The sequence below is a fragment of the Symphalangus syndactylus genome, chromosome 5 (assembly GCF_028878055.3).
Source record: "Symphalangus syndactylus isolate Jambi chromosome 5, NHGRI_mSymSyn1-v2.1_pri, whole genome shotgun sequence".
NCBI classification, from domain to species: domain Eukaryota; kingdom Metazoa; phylum Chordata; class Mammalia; order Primates; family Hylobatidae; genus Symphalangus; species Symphalangus syndactylus.
This window is the reverse complement of record NC_072427.2, coordinates 81914508-81934866: the sequence shown is the minus strand read 5'-3', so window position 1 is coordinate 81934866 and position 20359 is coordinate 81914508. Positions and strand designations below refer to the sequence as shown.

At 41.9% G+C, this 20359-nt stretch overlaps 1 protein-coding gene across 8 annotated transcripts in view; it reads right to left on the bottom strand.

Annotated features, from left to right (window-relative positions):
- DENND5B (DENN domain containing 5B) overlaps positions 1-20359 on the bottom strand; it is a 209941-nt gene that overhangs the window by 71867 nt on the left and 117715 nt on the right. For all 8 annotated transcript variants that reach the window (XM_055280097.2, XM_055280095.2, XM_055280099.2 and 5 more), the window contains one exon: positions 4311-4498. In XM_055280097.2, coding sequence (XP_055136072.1) covers positions 4311-4498 — 188 coding nt within the window. The remainder of the gene's footprint in view (positions 1-4310; positions 4499-20359) is intronic.

The following is a 20359-nucleotide window of genomic DNA, read 5'->3' as shown; positions in this document are numbered from 1 at the left end:
TAACACCATTAAATTAAAAAAAAAATTCAGAAGAGCTCAATAAGTATTACATGATAGAAATTTACTCAACACCTCAATCTGACATTGCTTTAGGACTAAATATTTCTACTGATCAACACTGCTCACAAGCCTTCATGATACGTAACTACTTCCTATTAAAAACAACAAAGGTGGGCTGGGCATGGTGGCTCATGCCTGTAATCCCAGCACTTTGGGAGGCCAAGGTGAGCAAATCATAAGGTCAGGAGTTTGAGATCAGCCTGACCAACAAGGTGAAAGCCCGTCTCTACTAAACACAAAAAATAAGCTGGGCGTAGTGGCAGGCGCCTGTAATCTCAGCTACTTGAGAGGCTGAGGCAGAAGAATCCCTTGAACCCAGGAGGCAGAGGTTGCAGTGAGCCAAGATCATGCCACTGCACTCCCAGCCCAGGTGACAGAGTGAGACTCTGTCTCAAAAACAAAACAACAACAACAACAAAAGTGGCCGGGCACAGCGGCTCATGCCTGTAATCCCAGCACTTTGGGAGCCTGAGATGGGTGGATCATTTGAGGTCAGAAGTTCAAGACCAGCCTGGCCAACACGGTGAAACCCCATCTCTACTGCAAATACAAAAATTAGCCAAGTGTGGTGGCGTGCACCTGTAATCCCAGCTATTCGGGAAGTTGAGGCAAAAGAATCACTTGAACCTGGCAGGTGGAGGTTGCAGTGAGCTGAGATGGTGCCACTGCACTCCAGCCTGGGCAACAGAGTGAGACTCCGTCTCAAAAAAAAAAAAAAAAAAAATTCCCTCAAAAGAAAGAAAACGAAGGCTTAAAGCTTAATCATCTCTTCTGTCGTGAAACCTTCCTATACCCTTACCCTAAAGGCATTCTGATCTCTTCTGTATCTTCTCTGTTCATTCATTCCTCTTACTGACTTACTTTCTAACTTGTGTTATTGGTATTTGTAAATGACTTTTTTGAAAAGCAGAAATCACCTCTTATTTGACTTGATGTCTCCCACTGTATTCTACACAAATAGTGTATGAGACAACTGTTTGGCAAATGAAAGAATAAGCTCTGAGGAGATGGTCATTTGGGGGAACCCTAAAACTGTAGGCCGGAGCAGGAAGTATCCACAAATGAGAGACTAATGCAGCACTCTTCATGTTTAGTAAGTGATCTCACTTCTCAGTGTCTGAAGTTAAGCCAGCTTGAGGGTAAGCCAGAGAGAGGAGAGCATTTAAAATATTCCCTCTGGGCCAGATGCTGTGGATGATGCTGGTAATGTTTGGGAAGCCAAAGCCAGAGGATCGCTTGAGCCCAAGAGTTCAAGACCAGCCTGGGCAATGTAGAGAGACTCCATCTCTACAAATAATAATTTTAAAAAATCAGCTGGGTGTGGTGGCGTGTGCCTCTCGTCCCAGCTACTCATGAGGCTGAGGTGGGAGGATCTCCTGAGCTCAGGAGGTCAAGGCTGCAGTGAGCTGTGCCACCACATTCCTGCCTGGGTGACAGAGTGAGACCCTGTCTAAAAAATAAAATAAATTATTCCCTCAGAATCTCAGGGCAAGATATGACAAGAACAAAGTTGCAAAAGCAGCTCTGTTTCAGTTTTTCTCTTAACTTTTTCTCTACCAGTTACTGTGAAGATGAGTAAGAACAGTAGAAAGTGAGGTACATTCCATGCAATTAATCTTCAGTGCCTTCCTTCCACTCTCATTCTCTCTACCCTACTCCCTAAAAAACAGTACTACAAATGGCTACTTGTGGCTATCACTCTTAAATCATGAGGATAGCTAATTGGTGATTAATTTATAAAGCTATGTAGTTATATTAGTTAGCTAGCAACTAAAATCATACCTTCTTAAAATAATCATTTTGCAAATTTGTCATTTTTGTAACTATGTTTAGAAGCCTTGTCACTATTTTTAGCCATTATTTTATTTTAGAGTTTTCAGGGAAAGGTGGAAGGAATTATTACTAGTGAGTGCATTTAAGTCATTTTTTTAAATGACTATGTTTATATTTACTTCCTCTCCAAAATTATGTGAAGCAGATTTCATCTCATTGTAAAATGATACCAGAACAAAGAGACAGGCTGTTAGCCTTTTCTTATAAAACAATGATGTCCTAATTTATAGCTTCTACACAGAAGCACTGCTATTTTCACAGCTAATTCAGGTTATTTCATATTATTCTACTCTATGAACAGATGAATATATGTATTTATTAAACAGTGTTGATCTCATGAATGAAAAATTAGAAAATCACAGACATTACTGTAGGAGCTTTCAGAATCCTTAAATTTGTTTATCTTTAGTGGATACAAACAGGCATAGAGATGGAAAGGTTTCCCAACTACAGATATATCAAGGTGCCATTTAAAAATCTCTCAACAATTGTTATGAAAAATGGAAAGACAATATACATATAAATTATCTTATAAAATATTATATGGATTAACATACAAAATCAGTCACTCAACAAGAAACTAAAATATCAAGTCTTCAAAACAAAATGCATTTGGCTAGTCTATTTCTTTTTCCTTGAAAACTTAAAGGATTAATGTTTTGGAGCAAATAACATACTTGACTAATTTAATGAAAGCGAAAACAAGAACATTCAAGGAATAGAGAAAAGAGGTAAAACAGGGAAGAAAAACACGCACAAGCCCAAAAAGAACAATAGTCTGTATATGTATCTTATGTGATCTGAATCATGCTATTTTCCTTTGAGCAAAAACGTTAATTTTTGTGGGGAAATATTCATTAGAATAAAAGTAAGCAGTGGATGATTATGAGAATCATTACAGGATATAATGGCTGTGGCTTAGTGTGTTAAATTCACTTATTAAAATGAGAATCTCTATGGAAAATAAGAACAAATAAAGGTGAATCTCAGCATGAGATTCTATTAACAAAGATGTGAATTAAATAGCTAGTGATATAATGTAATTAATCATCTTATGTTTTGTGGAAGGCTGTGGCACACTCTCATCCGTATTTCATTTCAAAGACTTTACATGGTAATCCTCAGTACCATTAACAATAAGTAACAATTAGGCCTGGCACGGTGACTCATGCCTGTAATCCCAGCATTTTGGGAGGCCGGGGTGGGTGGATCACCTGAAGATGCGAGTTCGAGACCAGCCTGACCAACATGAAGAAAACCCGTCTCTACTAAAAATACAAAATTAGCTGGGCATGGTGGTGCATGCCTGTAATCCCAGCTACTCGGGAGGATGAGGCAGGAGAATCACTTAAACCCGAGAGGCAGTAAGCCAAGATCCCACCATCGCACTCTAGCCTGGGCAACAAGAGCGAAACTCCATCTCCAAAGAAAAGAAAAAAAAAAAAAAAAGTAAAAACAACACCTAGGAGGTGTTATTTTATAGATCAGAAATACACTTTCGATAATTCTTGTTTACTTATTTATTTTTGAGACGGAGTCTTGCTCTGTCGCCCTGGAGTGCAGTGGCACGATCTTGGCTTACTGAAACCTATACCTCTAGGGTTCAAGCGATTCTCCTGCCTCAGCCTCCCAAGTAGCTGGGACTACAGGTGCGTGCCACCATGCCTGGCTAGTTTTTGGTATTTTTGGTAGGGACGGGTTTCATCATGCTAGCCAGGATGGTCTGGATCTCTTGACCTTGTGATCCGCCCACCTTGGCCTCCCAAAGTGCTGGGATTACAAGCACTTGTAATCCTACCGCGCCTGGCCTATTTTTTTAAACATTTGAAAGTACAACACACAGAAAGTATAACTTTAAGGTGGCATAAAAGCTAGGTGTTAGAATTCTTATCTCAACCACCAGGCCAAGGTGACATTTAGAACAAATAACTGGCCTTGTATCTGAAAACAGAGAATACTGAAGTATTTGATATTTCCATTATCCCTAGTTTGCTGCAACATGTTACTTTTCATTTGATAGAGGTCAAAAATCAAATTCACCTCAATTGATACAATGATTTAAGGATGTTAAAACCTGGGCTGTATTGTTTAAAAACAAAATTTATAACATCAGTAAAGAAAAAAAATATGTTACTAGAATAAAGCAATGAGATCATGCTACCACTGCTCCATCTTCACAAATGTATAGTTGTGAAAATCAGCCACTGTCTTGTTTTAAACCAGGTTTAATGACTATGTGGTAGTCATCATCAAGAGTCTGCATTCTATATAGCTCAGGCTCTCCCCTAGCCATACTTGGAGATTTAGGAGAGTCAAAGAGACAGATAAAATTTTGACAAAGACAATGCAATCTAACGAAAGTCGCCTTGACCTAAATCGGCAAACAGTAAATGCTTCATCATTCATTGTAGTTTTACCTCTTGAGGAAGTTCTAGTTTAGAACGGTCAGTTCCTTCTTTTGACTGAAGGCCCATCAGATAAGGGACAGGAGCATCAAGAAAATGTAGCAGAGAAGCAGGTAGAATGGGCACATAAACATGTTGCCACTGAAATGGGAACAAAAGTGTGGTGATGCCTTCTGCCACCGTCATCAGGCGTTGATAATCTGCACAGAACAAGGAGAAAGGAAAAGGGAAGAGTCCAAGTAAAAACACAATCACTTCATTAAGCTGGAAAATGTGGATCTTAGGAAAAAAATTTCTGCATTAAAAGTAAATATTTCTTTATGATCATACAGAAAATAGTCAGTTCTATTCCACTATAATTAAAGAATTAAATGGTTTCATTTGAATAGTTTTAAGGGGGTGTGGGTAGGTGGGAAACATCACACTCTTTGCTTCTTAAAATCATGGGTGGACGAACTTATATTCTCTTAAAGTGTGGAGGAATCAAGAACTAATAAAACTGCTCTTGGCATTTATCCCACTAAAAATGTACAAGATACAGTGTAACATTATTATTTCTGAGATGGAGTCTCGCTTTGTTGCCCAAGCTGGAGTGCAATGGTGCGATCTTGGCTCACTGCAACCTCCGCATCTCGGATTCAAGTGATTCTCCTGCCTCAGCCTCCCAAGTAGCTGGGATTATAGGCGCCCACCACCACACCAGGCTAATTTTTGTATTTTTAGTAGAGATGGGGATTCTCCATGTTGGCCAGGGTGATCTTGAACTCTTGACCTCAAGCAACCCGCCTACCTCGGTCTCCCAAAGTGCTGGGATTACAGGCGTGAACCACCACGCCAGGCCAGTGTAACATTTTTGATCATTTTTTTTATACATGAATGCTCACACAATTCCCAATTCAGAGGCATTTTTCTTTTTTCTTTTTCTTTTGTTTTGAGACAGTCTGGCCCCGTCGCCCAGGCTGGATGGAGTGCAGTGGCACGATCTCGGCTCACTGCAAGCTCCATCAGAGGCTTTTATCTTACCCAGTATATATGATTGTGGCTATAGCTTTTGGTTAGCTGATTATATTTATTTTAGCCTTTATTTTGGGAGTACAAGAAGTCAAACAGATACATGCATTCATAGTCACACTTCCTATGTCTAACCCCTAACCACAAAACTATCATATCTGGGTATTCTCGAGTTAACAGAAAATTAAGGATTAGTGTTTTTGTTATGTTTTATTTACATGAACTCACTAGTTTATCAAAATTAAAATCTCCCCACAATAGTAAAGTAGCCTTTTAAACCACTCTGCAAAGGCTGCTTTATACTTACATATGTTCACAATTCCTATTTAAATGTTTGGAAGTAGATATGTTTTAGAATTCAGATTTTTTAATTTAGAAAAGCAGTATGGTGCATATACCACATATATGAACTATCTAGGGCAGTATCCTATAATCAAATACATTAATATTTCTGCAGCAAACCATGTATGTCCTAGTAGGACAGATAATCAAAGAATATGAATAGGGTCACTTTGGTTCAGGTCTGGTTTTGCTGATGAATGAGTTACAAAAAGAATGTTTGCTTTTTACAATTTTTTGGATTTGTAGAATTGAAGATAATGGATTGTGGGCTTGTAATAATCCTTTCACAGAACCCATTGTGAACAAATACAGTAAAATCTTTGCGAGGAAGAATTTAGGGGAGTCTTTTTTAAAAGGTTAAGGAAGTGATCAGATGTTGCTTGAGTCACATCAACTCAAAGACCTGACCAAGCATAAACAGGATGTTTTCCATTTAAATTTTTTGTGTCATTTTATAATTTTAAATGACTACCTTTTTGGTAATGAATCATCAGTTATCCACAGCCCAAGTTTATTTAAAATTTTCCTTATTTGATTCATAAAGATTCAAATTTTAGGTGAAAACCTGTTTATAGAAATAACTTCTAAAACAAACACCAGGTGGCCTAAAAGGTAGGTGTCAGTCATACGAGCACAAAGAGCTAACCTAATTACCTGGGGTGGACACACACATTTTATCAGCCAAGGCCCACTGAAGAAGCTAGGCTGAGACAGCTGGTACTCTCTGTGCGGGTGAGGCGGGTAGTAGAGGAGATCAGAAAATCAGTTCCTACCACTCTGCTAGGATAATCAGGCAGATGTTTGAACTGTAGGCAATATGGGTCTTTTATCCCAGGGGCGGGGATGGGGTGAGGATGAAAAGCTGACCTGAAACCCCTGAGGTCGGCTGGATGGCCCCTAGATGTAGAAACTGTGCCCTAATCAGAACTAATTGAAGTTCTGCACTATCACAGGACTCCATTATGGCACTTGGCCCCCGTACTGTCTCTCCTCTCTGTGGGTTTCCTAAGGACATAATGGCATCGATTTTCTCTGATTTTACCCATAAAGCATAGGGCCTACTTCACACCCAGTGCTGACTAAAATTTACTGATACTACTGTTATGTTTTTCTCCTCTTAAGTTCAACAGAATCCTAACAAAATACAAAAAAAGGCTGGCCAGGCACAGTGGCTTATGCCTGTGATCCCAGTACTTTGGGAGACAGAGGTGGGTGGACTGAGGTCAGGAGTTAGAGGCCAGTCTGGGCCACATGGTGAAACCCTGCTTCTACTAAAAATACAAAAATTAGCAGGGCGTGGTGGCAGGCACCTGTAATCCCAGTTACTTGGGAGGCTAAGGCAGGAGAATTGCTTGAACCCAGGAGGTGGAGGTTGCAGTGAGCCAGGATTGCGCCACTGCACTCCAGCCTGGGCAACAGTGAGACTCCGTCTCAGAAAAAAAAGAAAAAAAAAGCCAAGCACAGTGGCTCAACACCTGTAATCCCAGCACTTTGGGAGGCCAAGGTGGGAGAATCACCTGAGGCCAGGAGTTCAAGACTAGCCTGCCCATCATGGCAAAACCCTGTCTCTAGTAAAAATATAAAAATTAGGCATAGCGGCACATGCCTGTAATCTCAGCTACTTGGGAGGCTGAGGCACAAGAATTACTTGAACCCAGGAGGCAGAGGTTGCAGTGAGCTGAGATCGTACCACTGCACTCCAGGCCTGGGTGACAGAGTGAGATTCTGTCTCAAAAAAACAAAAAACAAACAAACAAACAAAAAACCCAACAACAACAAAAACCCACTAGGAGTAGGAAGAGACAGTTATTTACAGTTATAGACCATGAAGACCAAATCCAGAGAAATCTCCTTAGATTCTACTCTGTGGCCATCATTTCAACCAAGGATTGGGGCCTTTTATATTCTCGTAACCTCAGTATTTACCACAGTATCTGACATATAATAGAGGCTAAAACAATATTTTTGAATGAATAGATGATGATGGGATAAGAATATATATAATTTTGCTAGATATCTATAACTTAAAAAGACATGCTTAGATTTTACTCCATCCATGTGTTGTGGGTGTTCTATGTCTATTCTTCTTTCCAGTTCTGCATTCTCTTCAAGACTGGTTGAAGTACCACACACATTATTATTATTTATTTTTTTTTGAGATCGAGTTTTCACTCTTGCTGCCCAGGCTGGAGTGCAATGGCTCAATCTCGGATCACTGCAACCTCCACTTCCCGGGTTCAGGCGATTCTCCTGCCTCACTCAGCCTCCCAAGTAGCTGGGATTACAGGCACACGCCACCACACCTGGCTAATTTTTTTTGTATTTTTAGTAGAGATGGGGTTTCACCATGTTGGCCAGGCTGGTCTCGAACTCCTGACCTCAGGTGATCCACGTGCCTTGGCCTCCCAAAGTGCTGAGACTACAGGCGTGAGCCACTGTGCCCGGCCCACACACTTTTTAATAATGCAATTACTCAGCAGAAACAAGACAATTCTTTTTAACTGAATCAAGAAATAAAAGGCAGAGTTTTCTTCTTTAAGCATTTTTTAAAAACTTAAGTATTTTAGGAAAGTCTTTTTATAATTGACACTCAAAGTGATGAATGAATAAAAGAAGTTATTTTAATATTTAAGACAGGCCTCGGCAAGGCACATGAGGCTCTTCATGATTTGACCCTTGTCTGCCTCATTCCTTATCACCACTCCGTATGCAGTAAGACCACTTGCTTGCTGTCCGTGTTTTCACAGGCCTTGTGCCCCATGTATATTGTTTTCCTCTGCCCAGAATGTCCCTTCCCCTTGCACTGCCTGACTAGGTTCCACTTTTTCCTCAGGCAATTGCTTCTTTGGAAAGCCTTCCCTAACACTTCTTATTATCACCAGAGTACTATCTACATGCTTCAACAGTACCCTATCTTTATTTCCATCACAGGAATTATTCATCTCACTAAAACATTACAATTCTATCATAATTCTCTCTTCATGGTCTCTCTTCCCCAATACACCATCATCTCCTAGAGAGCAATATCTGTATTCTTCTTTTTATTTATTTTTGGAGACAGGGTCTCACTCTTTCGTCCAGGCTGGAGTGCAGTGGTGCAATCTTGGTTCACTGCAGCCTCTGCCTCCCAGGTTCAAGTGATTCTCATGCCTCAGCCTCCTGAGAAGCTTGGATTACAGATGTGCACCACCACGCCCGGCTAATTTTTTGTAGAATGGGGTTTCGCCATGTTGGTCTTGAACTCCTGATCTCAAGTGATCTGCCTGCCTCTGCCTCCCAAAGTGCTGAGATTACAGGCATGAGCCACTGTGTCTGGACATGTCTGTATTTTTAATCTCAGAATTGTTAACATTCAACAAATGACCTACTACATGATGAGTAGCCAGTAAACATGCTTTGAGAAATTAATGTGTTAACATCTAAGGCATGTAAAATGAAATAAAAGTAGACATAAAAAATTATGCTTGACTATGTTATACAATAAAAACATACTGTCAAAAATTTGCCTAGTGGTGGCTCTGGCACAGATCCCAAGGTGGCAATGGCCTCTGCTGCCTCAACCCCTGCCATGCTGTCCACTAGCATCACTGTGGAGAATAAGGTCAGCCCTTCAAGGGCAACAGAGGGGTCTAGGTCTGGACCTGTGGCTGGCGGCACAGGAACCATGGTGGTGCAGACCAGGAGCTGTGTCTAGCAAGGCTTATGCCCTGCCAAGCACTGCCAATGGAGATGTGAAGCTGCTGGTGATATCCAGTATGCCTTTGGTGGACTTCCTGATGTAGCCGGAGGATTACACACCTATGATCCTGGACGCTGTGACTGATTATTTTTTATTTTTATTTTTGAGATGGAATCTCGCTCTGTTGCCCAGGCTGGAGTGCAGTGGCATGAACTTGGCTCACTGCAACCTCCGCCTCCCGAGTTCAAGTGGTTCTCCTGCCTCAGCCTCCCCAGCAGCTGGGATTACAGGTGCACACCACCATGCCTGGCTAATTTTTGTATTTTTGTAGAGATGGGGTTTCACTATGTTGGCCAGGCTAGTCTCTCCTGACCTCAAGTAATCTGCCTGTCTCAGCCTTCCAAATGCAGGGATTACAGGCGTGAGCCATGCGCCTGGCCCAATGTGACTGAGCATTATCTGAATTATGTTGGCTTTGAGGTCTCAGACACATGCATAATTTGGCTTATCTCCCTAGTTTCACAGAAACTCATCTCAGGTATTGCCAACAATGACCTACGGCACTAGAAAATGAAAGGCACAGCCTCTGGCAGCTCCTGAGGTAAGAGCAAAGACTAATCATGGAGTAGCTGACCCCTGTCCTCAGTATGACATCAATGTGGAGCCACCACACCACCTAAACCACCCAACCTAAACAAGTTTGTCTGTAACAAGCTTCACTGTGACCAAAAAATGTCAAAGAAAGGGATAATTATAGATTAAACACAGGTAAAGTGGGAATTCATAAAGCAGGAGACAGATGTGGAGAAATTACCCAGAATGCAGCACAGAGACACATAGAAAATGGGAATGAGGCTGGGTGTGGTGGCTCACGCCTGTAAACACTTTGGGAGGCCAACGTGGGCGGATCACGAGGTCAAGAGATCGAGACCATCCTGGCCAACATGGTGAAACCCTGTCTCTACTAAAAACACAAAAATTGGTTGGGCATGGGGGCGCACACCTGTGGTCCCAGCTACTCGGGAGGCTGAGGCAGGAGAACCACTTGAAACCGGGAGGCAGAGTTTGCAGTGAGACAAGATTGCAACACTGCACTCCAGCCTGGCAACAGAGTGAGACTCCATCTAAAGAAAAAAAACAAAAAATGGGGTTGAGAGATATGGAAGATTGAGCAAGATAGATTAACATGTTTAAGGCTGGACACAGTGGCTCATGCCTGTAATCCCAGCACTTTGGGAGGCCATGGCAGGTGGATCACTTGATGTCAGGAGTTCGAGACCAGCATGACCAATACGGTGAAACCCCATCTCTACTAAAAATACAAAAATTAGCTGGTCATGGTGGCATGCGCCTATAGTCCCAGCTACTCAGGAGGCTGAGACAGGAGAATTGCTTGAACCCAGGAAGCAGAGGTTACAGTGAGCAGAATTCACACCACTGTACTCCATCCTGGGTGACAGAGCGAGACTCTGTCTCAAAAAAAAAAAAAAAAAAAAAAAAAAAAAAACCCCAAAAAAAGTTTAATTAGAATTTCAGGAGGATTAAAAAAAGATACATGAATGCAATATTTACAAAGATAGTGGAGAATTTTCCAAAATGGGTAAAGGACATTAATTCTTAAATTTCAGGAAACATAATGAATCACAAGCAAAACAAATAAAGAAAGCCTCATTCAGATAAATCAGTCAAAATATTAGACACCAAAAACAGAAAATCTTAAATATAACCAGAGTTGAAAAGACAGATTTCTGGCTAATGAATAACAACGAGAGTCATTCATTAGAATGACATTAGAGGTGATAGCTGACTTCTCACCAGCAACACAGGAAACCAGAAGATGACAGAATATTATCCTCAGAGTACTAAGAGAAAAAAACTTTTAACATAGAATTTAACATCCAATTAACTATTTAAGATGACAGAATATTATCCTCAGAGTACTAAGAGAAAAAAAAAACTTTTAACATAGAATTTAACATCCAATGAACTATTTTTCAAAAACAAGGACAAAACAAAACCTAATAGAGAAAGCTATCTCAGGAAAGGAACTTCTAAGAACACATGTTAGGAAGAAGACTGATCTCAAAAGAAATCTCTAAGATATGAAATAAAATGTGAATTTTCAAAAAATAATAACAGGCTGGGTGCAGTGGCTCACACCTATAATCCCAGCACTTTGGGAGGCTGAGGCAGAGGACTGCTTGAGCCCAGGACTTCACGACCAGCCTGGACAAGATAGTCAGACCCCCATCTCTACAAAAAGAAAAAAAAAAAGAAAGAAAAAAATTAGCCCAGCATGGTGGCGCGTGCCTGTAGTCCCAGCTATCAGGAGGCTGAGGCAGTCGGATCACCTGAGCCCAGGAGTTCAGTTGCATCACTGCACTCCAGCCTAGGCAACAGAGTGAGACCTTGTTTCAAAGAAAAACAAAATAAGGTCACTATGAGTAAATTCAAACAAAACCAAGTGTATAGAATAAAAATGTCTAATTTGAGGGATTATTAAAACTGAACAATCATAACAAGCCACGATGGGCATGGAGTTAAAGCATTTTATAGCATCTGTGAAGATTCTATAAGAAGTAACTGTTCATGTTGAAATCTCAAAATTTACCATTAAGAAAGAGAAAGAGCACATAACATCTAAACAGAAAAAACTGCAATGAGAAAAAAATTTAAATCAATTCAAAACATCAAAAACAGAGAGAGAGAGAAAAGCAAGACAAATGGCCAAAATAAATGAAATTTTAAAAATTCTTAGAACTAGCCAGGTATGGTGGCTCACACCTCTAATCCCAGCACTTTGAGAGGCCGAGGTGAAAGAATTGCTCGAGCCCAGGAGTTCAAGACCAGCCTGGGCAACATACGGAGACCCTACCTTTAAAAAAAATTTAAAAATTGGCCAGGTGTGGTGGCATGCACCTGTAGTCCCAGCTACAAGGGAGGTTGAGGTGGGAAGATGGCTTGAGCCTGAGAAGTTGAGGCTGCCATGAGCTGTGATCACACCACTGCATTCCAGTCTGGGTGACACAGCAAGACCCTGTCTCAAAAATTTTTTTTTTTTTTTTAAGAATTCAATGATAATGAAAATATCAGATACTAAGACTTGTGGGATGTAGCTAACACAGGACTCAAGTGCTTAAGATACTGGTTTTGGTGGGCAGGTGGGGAGAAAGAAAGGTTTAATAAGCCCAAAGAAAGTAGTAGAAAGAAGTGAATAATAACAACAAAACCATAAATTAATAAAACAGAAAACAAAGGTACAATAGAAGACACCAGCGAAAGAAAAAGCTGGTTCTTTAAAAAAAGAGTAATAGGGCTGGGCACAATGGCTCATGCCTGTGATCCCAGCACTTTGGGAGGCCAACGCAGGAGGATCGCTTGAGCCCAGGAGCTTGGGACTAGTCTAGGCAACACAGTGCGACCCTGTCATTTCAAAAAATAATAAAAAAAAAATTAGCCAGGCATGGTGGCACACACCTGTAGCTCCAGCTACGTGGGAGGCTAAGGCAGGAGGATTGCCTGAGCCCAGGGAGGTCAAGACTGCAGTGAGCCTTGATCGTGCTACTGCACTCCAGGATGGGCAACAGGGTGAGGCCCTGTCTCAAAAAACCAAACAAACAAAAAGGAGTAACATAATTGACAAACTTCAGGTAAAAATAATTTGGGGAAAAAGAGAATGCACAAACAGTATTAGGAAAGAAAAGGAGGACAAAACTACAGATATAACAGGGGTCAAGAAAATAAGGAAATATTAAGACTTTTTGCTAATAAATTGAAAGCTTAATAAAAATTTTCTTAGAGAAAATAGCGAGGAACAAAAATTTATTCAAGAAAAAAATAGAGGCAGCCAGGTGCATTGCCTCAGGTCTGTAATCCCAGCACTTTGGGAGGCCGAGGCAGGTGGATCACTGGAGGTCAGGAGTTCAAGACCAGCCTGGCCAACATGGTGAAACTTGTCTCTACTAAAAATACAAAAATTAGCTAGCTGTGGTGGCATGCACCTGTAATCCCAGCTACTCGGGAGGCTGAGGCAGGAGAATCACCTGAACCTGGAGGCAGAGGTTGCAGTGAGCCGAGATCACGCCACTGCACTCCAGCCTGGGTGACAGAGACAGACTCCATCTCAAAAAAAAAAAAAAGAAGAAATACAGAGGAGCTTCTGGACTGGTGAATACATTAAGGTGCTGGGTAAGTCCAAGGAAAGCATAGCAGCTCTGCACCCACCCCTACACCTTTTACACCTCTCTTCTATTTGCCTGTTCCTGAGTTGTATCCTTTATAATAAACCAGTTAGCAGTAAGTAAAGTGCTTTCTTGAGTTCTGTGAATCATTCTGGGAATTTATAGAACTTGAGGGGTTGGAGGATGGTGTTGGGGAACCCCTGATTTTGCAGTCATCCAAGAAAAAATGTATGTGGCCTGGTGCTATGGTTTGGACATGGTTTGTTTGGCCCCAGTGTTGGAGGTGAGGTGTTTGGGTCCTGGGGGTGGATCCCTCATGAATGGCTTTGTGCCATTCTCATGGTTGTGAGAGAGTTGTTTTCACTCTTACTTTCCATGAAAATCGGTTATTGAAAAGAGTCTGGCATCTCCCTCCTCTCTCTTGCTTCCCTCCTCTTGCCATGTGATTCTGGCTCCCCTTCACCTCCTGCCACGAGTAGATGCTTCCCAAGGCCCTCATCAGAAGCAGGTGCTAGCACATGCACAGAACTGTGAGCCAAATAAACCTCTTTTATTTTTCTTTGAGACAAGGTCTCACTCTGTCACGAGGCTGTAGTGCAGTGACATAATCATGGCTCACTGCAGCCTCTAACTCCTGGGCTCAGGTGGTCCTCCGCCTCAGCCTCCCAAGTAGCTGGGACTACAGGCATACACTACCATGCCTGGCTAATTTTTTTTTTTTTTTTTTTTTGAGATGCAGTTTCGCTCGTTATCCAGGCTGGAGTGCAATGGTGCGATCTCGGCTCACTGCAGTCTCTGCCTCCAGAGTTCAAGCAATTCTCCTGCCTCAGCCTCCTGAGTAGCTGGGATTATAGGCATGCACCACCACGCCCAGATAACTCTGTATTTTTAGTACAGATGGGGTTTCTCCATGTTGGTCAGGCTGGTGTCGAACTCACAACCTCAGGTGATCACCCACCTCGGCCTCCCAAAGTGCTGGGATTACAGGCGTGATACACTGTGCCCAGCCTTAGTTTTAATTTTTTTTGTAGAGACGGGGTTTCACCATGTTACCCAGGCTGGTCTTGAACTCTTGGGCTCAAGAGATCTGCCTGTCTCGGCCTCCCAGAGTGCTGGGATTACAGGTGTAAGCCACCGCGCCAGGCCAAACTTCTTTTCTTTATAAATTAACCAGCCTCAGGTATTTTATAGTAACACAAATAAACCAAGACACATGATACCTCATTTGTGGCTGGCATCAGAAGTGAAGACAGTCTTGTGAGAATGAACTCTTAAACCTGCAGAGTCTGACATTCAGTTAGAAATGAATTGAACCGTTGGGCATCCAGTTGGTATCACAAATTGATAGGTGTTGGGGAGGAAAGACTCTCTCACTTGGTGTCAGAAAAACTGAGATTTGTTATAACAGCCCAGGTTCATGGAAACCTGTGGTTTGGGAAGAGGGACAATGAGAGGGTGGGGAATTAGGAACCTTTAATTCCTGGGTGGCCACTCATGGGATGGAGCAGTAGCTGTGCTGAGACCATTTACTAAAGGTAAAAGTAACTAATGGAATTTAGAGATGAATCCACCTCCCAGGGAGTGGGGTTCACTGGATATACAAGGAAATGCAAACCAATAGAAAAAAGTTAAATATAAAACCCCTTGGTTATTCTATGTAAAAGCTAAAATGAAATTTAAAAGAGTGCCAGGTCAACCTCGATGCTGGACCAAGCTCAGATTTCTGCTGGTCGGAGCTTGACAACTAGCCTCAAAGCCACTCCCAACGGGAAAAATTATGTGGAAACCGCCTGGGCATTTCCTCACCAACACCCTCAGGTATTCTGTAGTTTCTTGGTTTTGTGGTTCCCCCATGTGGACTACTACCTTTCTGGTGACCAGAGATCTTAGAGACACCCTTTGTTGTTTCCACATAATTTTGTTTTGTTTGAGAAGGAGTCTCGCTCTGTCACCTAGGCTGGAATGCAGTGGCATGATCTCAGCTCACTGCAACCTGCAATTCTCGGGCCTCAGCCTCCCAAGTAGCTGAGATTACAAGGGCACACCACCATGCCTGTATTTTTTTTTTTTTTTGGAGAGACAGAGTTTCGCGATGTTGGCCAGGCTGGTCTCACACTCCTCACCTCGAGCAATCTGCCCGTCTCGGTCTCCCAAAGTATTGGGATTACAGGCGTGAGCCACCACACCGGGCCACAAGGGAGGTAGAGATGGAGTTTCACCATGTTGGCCAGGCTGGTCTTGAACTCCTGCCCTCAACAGAAACCAGGGGATAGTGTGAAGTCTCATTTTATAGATAAGTATCATCCACTTCCTGATGAATCTCTGCTACAGGAACTAATTTCGAGGCAGCATCTTTATTTTTAAATGCTGCAGAGTGGAACATCATGCTTGGGTTGACACAGGGCCCACAGCTCACTATGGAACAACCACAGATGGCTATATGTGATCCAGACACAAAGGTGATGATTCAGTCAGAAATGAATTGAACTGTTTTATCCAATCCTTGAGGGAACAGCCAGTCTCAAGGACTGGATAAAAGCTACTCGAAGTCTGTTTACCCTGAGAAGGGAGACTGCCCAATTCCTCCTATAAATTCCAAGTGGAACACCCCAGATGAAGAAGCTGATATGCTTTGCATAAAAGCCATGTAGGACTGGCTTTATGATAATCGGGATATTCACCCGCTGAATACGTCCGTTACCCAGGGCAAATGCTGTGGTTAGGGAGGCTCCTTTTATGTGGGCACTCCATGTAACTTTACTGCTTCAAAATCTAACATTATGAGAAGCCTTACTGAATTTGCTATCTCAGCTTACTCTCATCTTATAGATGCTAATAAAAACATTAATAATGAGTCAAAGACTCAACCCAGCAGGGTGGAAATTTTTAATTGTCTATTAAGAAATGGGGTGAATAAAACAGACCTTGATGGGAATGAAACAAAAGTCTTTTTTTTTTTTGAGATGGAGTCTTGCCTTGTCTCCCAGGCTGTAGTACAGTGGCATGACCTCAGCTCACTGCAACCTCCACCTCTTGGGTTCAAGCGATTCTCCTGCCTCAGCCTCCCAAGCAGCTGGTGCACACCACCATGCCTGCCTAATTTTTGTATTTTCAGTAGAGACAGGGTTTCTCTATGTTGGCCAGGCTGGTCTCAAACTCCTGAACTCAGGTGATCTGCCCACCTCGGCCTTCCAAAGCGTTGGGATTACAGACATGAGCGACGGCACCCAGCCTGAAATGAAAGTCTTAATATAGCACTACCAAAGGTTGCATGGACTATAAGGACCCTCAGATGGTTTCCCAACATTAAAGGGCTCAAACAAATCTGCTCTATTTGCCCCAGCACAGAGAAATTTAAAATGTAAGAAGGCAAAGATTACAATTAGAAACATGATCTGGAATTGCTTGGGGATATATAGTAAGGCAAATTAATCGAAATAAAGACTGACAAAAGGGCCAAGATACCTTGCTGAACACCCAAAACCTAATGCACAGGAGTGGGTCAAATAATCAAGGGATGGAGAAGTTTCTGGGACTCATTTGAGAGCCTTATACGCTGTTGCACCAACACCTTCTAGTGAAGTCTTTAAAAAAAAAAAAAAAAGAAAGATAGGGTCTCACTGTGTCACCCAGGCTGGAGTGCAGTGGCACAATCTCAGGTTACTGCAACCTCCACCTCCCAGGCTCAAGCGATCCTCCCACCTCAGCCCCTGTAGTAGATGAGACTACAGGTGCCCACGACCATGCCTAGCTAATTTTTGTATTTTAGTAGAGATGGGGTTTTGCCATGTTGCCCAGGCTGGTCTCAAACTCCTGGGCTCAAGTGATTCTCCCGCCTCAATCTCCCAAAGTGTTGGGATTATAGGCACGAGCCACTGCCTCAACACAGTGGCTTACAGCCTTAACGCAGGCTACAATTAGAATGATAATATATTAAAGTGTTAAGGTTGATAGGATTAAGGAGGAAGTTTGAATGAAATTGGAATGTTTAAACACACTTTACCTAAATGTTTTATGGGAGTGGATCTTATGTTTGACTGTTTCACCCCATTTCTCCTACCTAGTACAGTAAAACAGAGGGCACAGTGCCAATCTACCCTTCAAGCATTATTAATTGGACATGCTAAATGGGAATGAATTAGATTGCCTGAGCTCACGCAGTGTAGAACCGAGAAGGTGGAGCACTGGTACAGACAAATTCTCTGTATGTGGAGTGTGGGCTAGGGCTTATGTCGAAAGCCTGCGAATGCCTCCCAGTGACAACTATCAGGGTGCTGGACTACAGACTTTCCATTTCAGAGGCAACTACTGAGTTTGCTATTGGATATTGATTTAAAGTGCCTCTATGACTGAAGGACATAAAACAATGCTGAAACTTGAAATATCCATGGTATCTAAGGTGATTTTGGAAAAACACTCTAATGGGAGAGGACAGTGCCCAAAAGAGTTCCCTAATGAAAAAGAAATGGTTTATACTGGATCTTGTTACCAGAGGAATGCAAGGAAGAGATTCTCACATATAGGGAGCCTCTTTTTCCCTAGGACTGACTTTGGAACTGTAGGAGAACCTTCTGCATTTAATTGTCACTTGGACAATGCCCTATAAACACCTCTCAGTTGACCAACAAAGTACTGCTTGGTTTATGGATGGCAGTTCCAAGGAGAACTATGATGTCCACTTGAGCATGCCTAGCAATTTGTGATGAGAAAGCTCCCAACTTTTTCAAGAAAACTTTAAGTAGCTTCCACCTTCTGACAAGGTTAATTCACATACAACTCATACAGGAATGAAAAGAACAGAGGGATTGCAGACGAGCACTGCAAAGGCACACAGGCATGCAGTGTGGTGTGGGTAGTGGTTTATTTCCACTATGAAGAACCAAAGGAGGTAAGCAAGGCCCAAAAATGTTCCTTAGACTTCAATTATATGGTATCAAAAGTTAGACGTTGGTGTTTAGATTCCACTAGTTCTTTGAAAAAAGAATCATACTCTGATTTTCATATTGTGCTGCTCCAGGTATTTCCCAATTGCAGAACAAAGTGCCCATTTCTGATCTGGGGTCCTAGAAAAGAGCCTTCACATCCTGGGTACATTTTCTCTACTTGGAATTTCTAGCTAGTTACCACTGCAAAGTGATAGTGATATATACACTTCCTAAATAACAGACTGAATTGGTTTAAATGGGCTGTGGATCAGAATTTCAAATCAGTCTAGAAGGACATTTTCATCACTGAAATCCATCTACTTTGATTCACTTTGGGTTTTCATGGTAACTCTTCAGCACATGCAATGTTTTTAAATTTATGGCATAGCTTTATCAGTGAGTAAGAAATGAAGTGTCACATGTTATTAAAACCCCCTTAACACAGTTAAGAAGAGTAAAGGAGTGCACCCAAATACAAATCAACATAAGGACACCTATTTCATTCATTTAAATGAAATACTTTTCTCTAATAGAAGAGACATTGTCAATATTAAAATCTAGATTTACACAGAGCTTTCATTTTATACTTTACAATTACTTCACATGACACCTTTACAACAGACCCACAGAATGAGTTAATCATTTAAAAATAAATATTGAGACAGATAAGGAGAGGTTAAGTGCAGTGCCCAGTACAGTTAACACAGTGGTTAAGCATCTGAAAAAAGACTGATGAAACCCAATTCTTAGTAGTACTACACTACTTACTAGCTGTATCATCTTGGGCAGATTACTTAAGTTTCCCCAAGCCTCAATCTCCTCCTCAACAAAAAATGCACAACAGTACTAACTCACTGCTGTTGGGAGGATTAAATGTAGGGAAAAGATCCAAAATACACAATGCCTTTTTGTAGCACAATTCCTAACATAGAGTGATTTTAGTGAATGGTTATAAATTTACTGTATGGCAATTTTTTTGGGTATGACACTTTAAATTTTTAAAAAATCTAGCTCTATAATCTCAGGATTCACTCTGTCGTTCTCAGCATACAGATTACGAAAAAATACTCAAGAGTATAAAACCATACCCATAAATGCTTATTCTTCTTCATTTGAAACTAAAATAAATTGGTAGATATTAATGAACTAAAACTCCTGAACAGACTCCATAAGCCAAACGGGACAAGCTAAGCAGTGGCTCACACCTGTAAACCCTGCACTTTCGGAAGCTGAGGCAGGAGGATCGCTTGAGCCCAGGAGTTTCAAACCAGCCTGGGCAGTGTAGTGAGACTTCATCTCTACTAAAAATAAAAATCATTAGTCAGGTATGGTAATGCATGCCTGTAGTCCCAGCTACTCAGGAGGCTGAGGGGTGAAGGTTGCTTGAGCCCTGGAGTTGAGGTTGCAGTGAGCTACCATCATGTCACTGCATTCCAGCCTGGGCACCAGAGTGACACCCTGTCTCAAAACAAACAAAAAAAGAGCAGAAATAGGAGAGCTCAGGACAGACCACAAATGGTAATAAAGTGCTATTTAAAAGAGGAAGTGTGGGCCGGGCGCTGTGGCTTACGCCTGTAATCCCAGCACTTTGGGAGGCCAAGGTAGGCAGATCACCTAGGGTCAGGAGTTCGAGACCAGCTTAGCCAACATGGCAAAACCTCATCTCTACTAAAAATACAAAAAAATTAGCCAGGCATGGTGGTGCGCGCCTGTAGTCCCAGGTACTTGGGAGGCTGAGGCACGAGAATCGCTTGAACCCAGGAGGTGGAGGTTGCAATAAGCCAAGATCGCGCCACTGCACTCCAGCCTGGGCGACAGAGTGAGACTCCGTCTCAATAAAAAAAAATAAAAATAAAAAATAAAAGAGGAAGTGTGATAATGGAAAGTTTTGGGTTTTTTTTGCCTTCTAAAAAAAGCATGGTA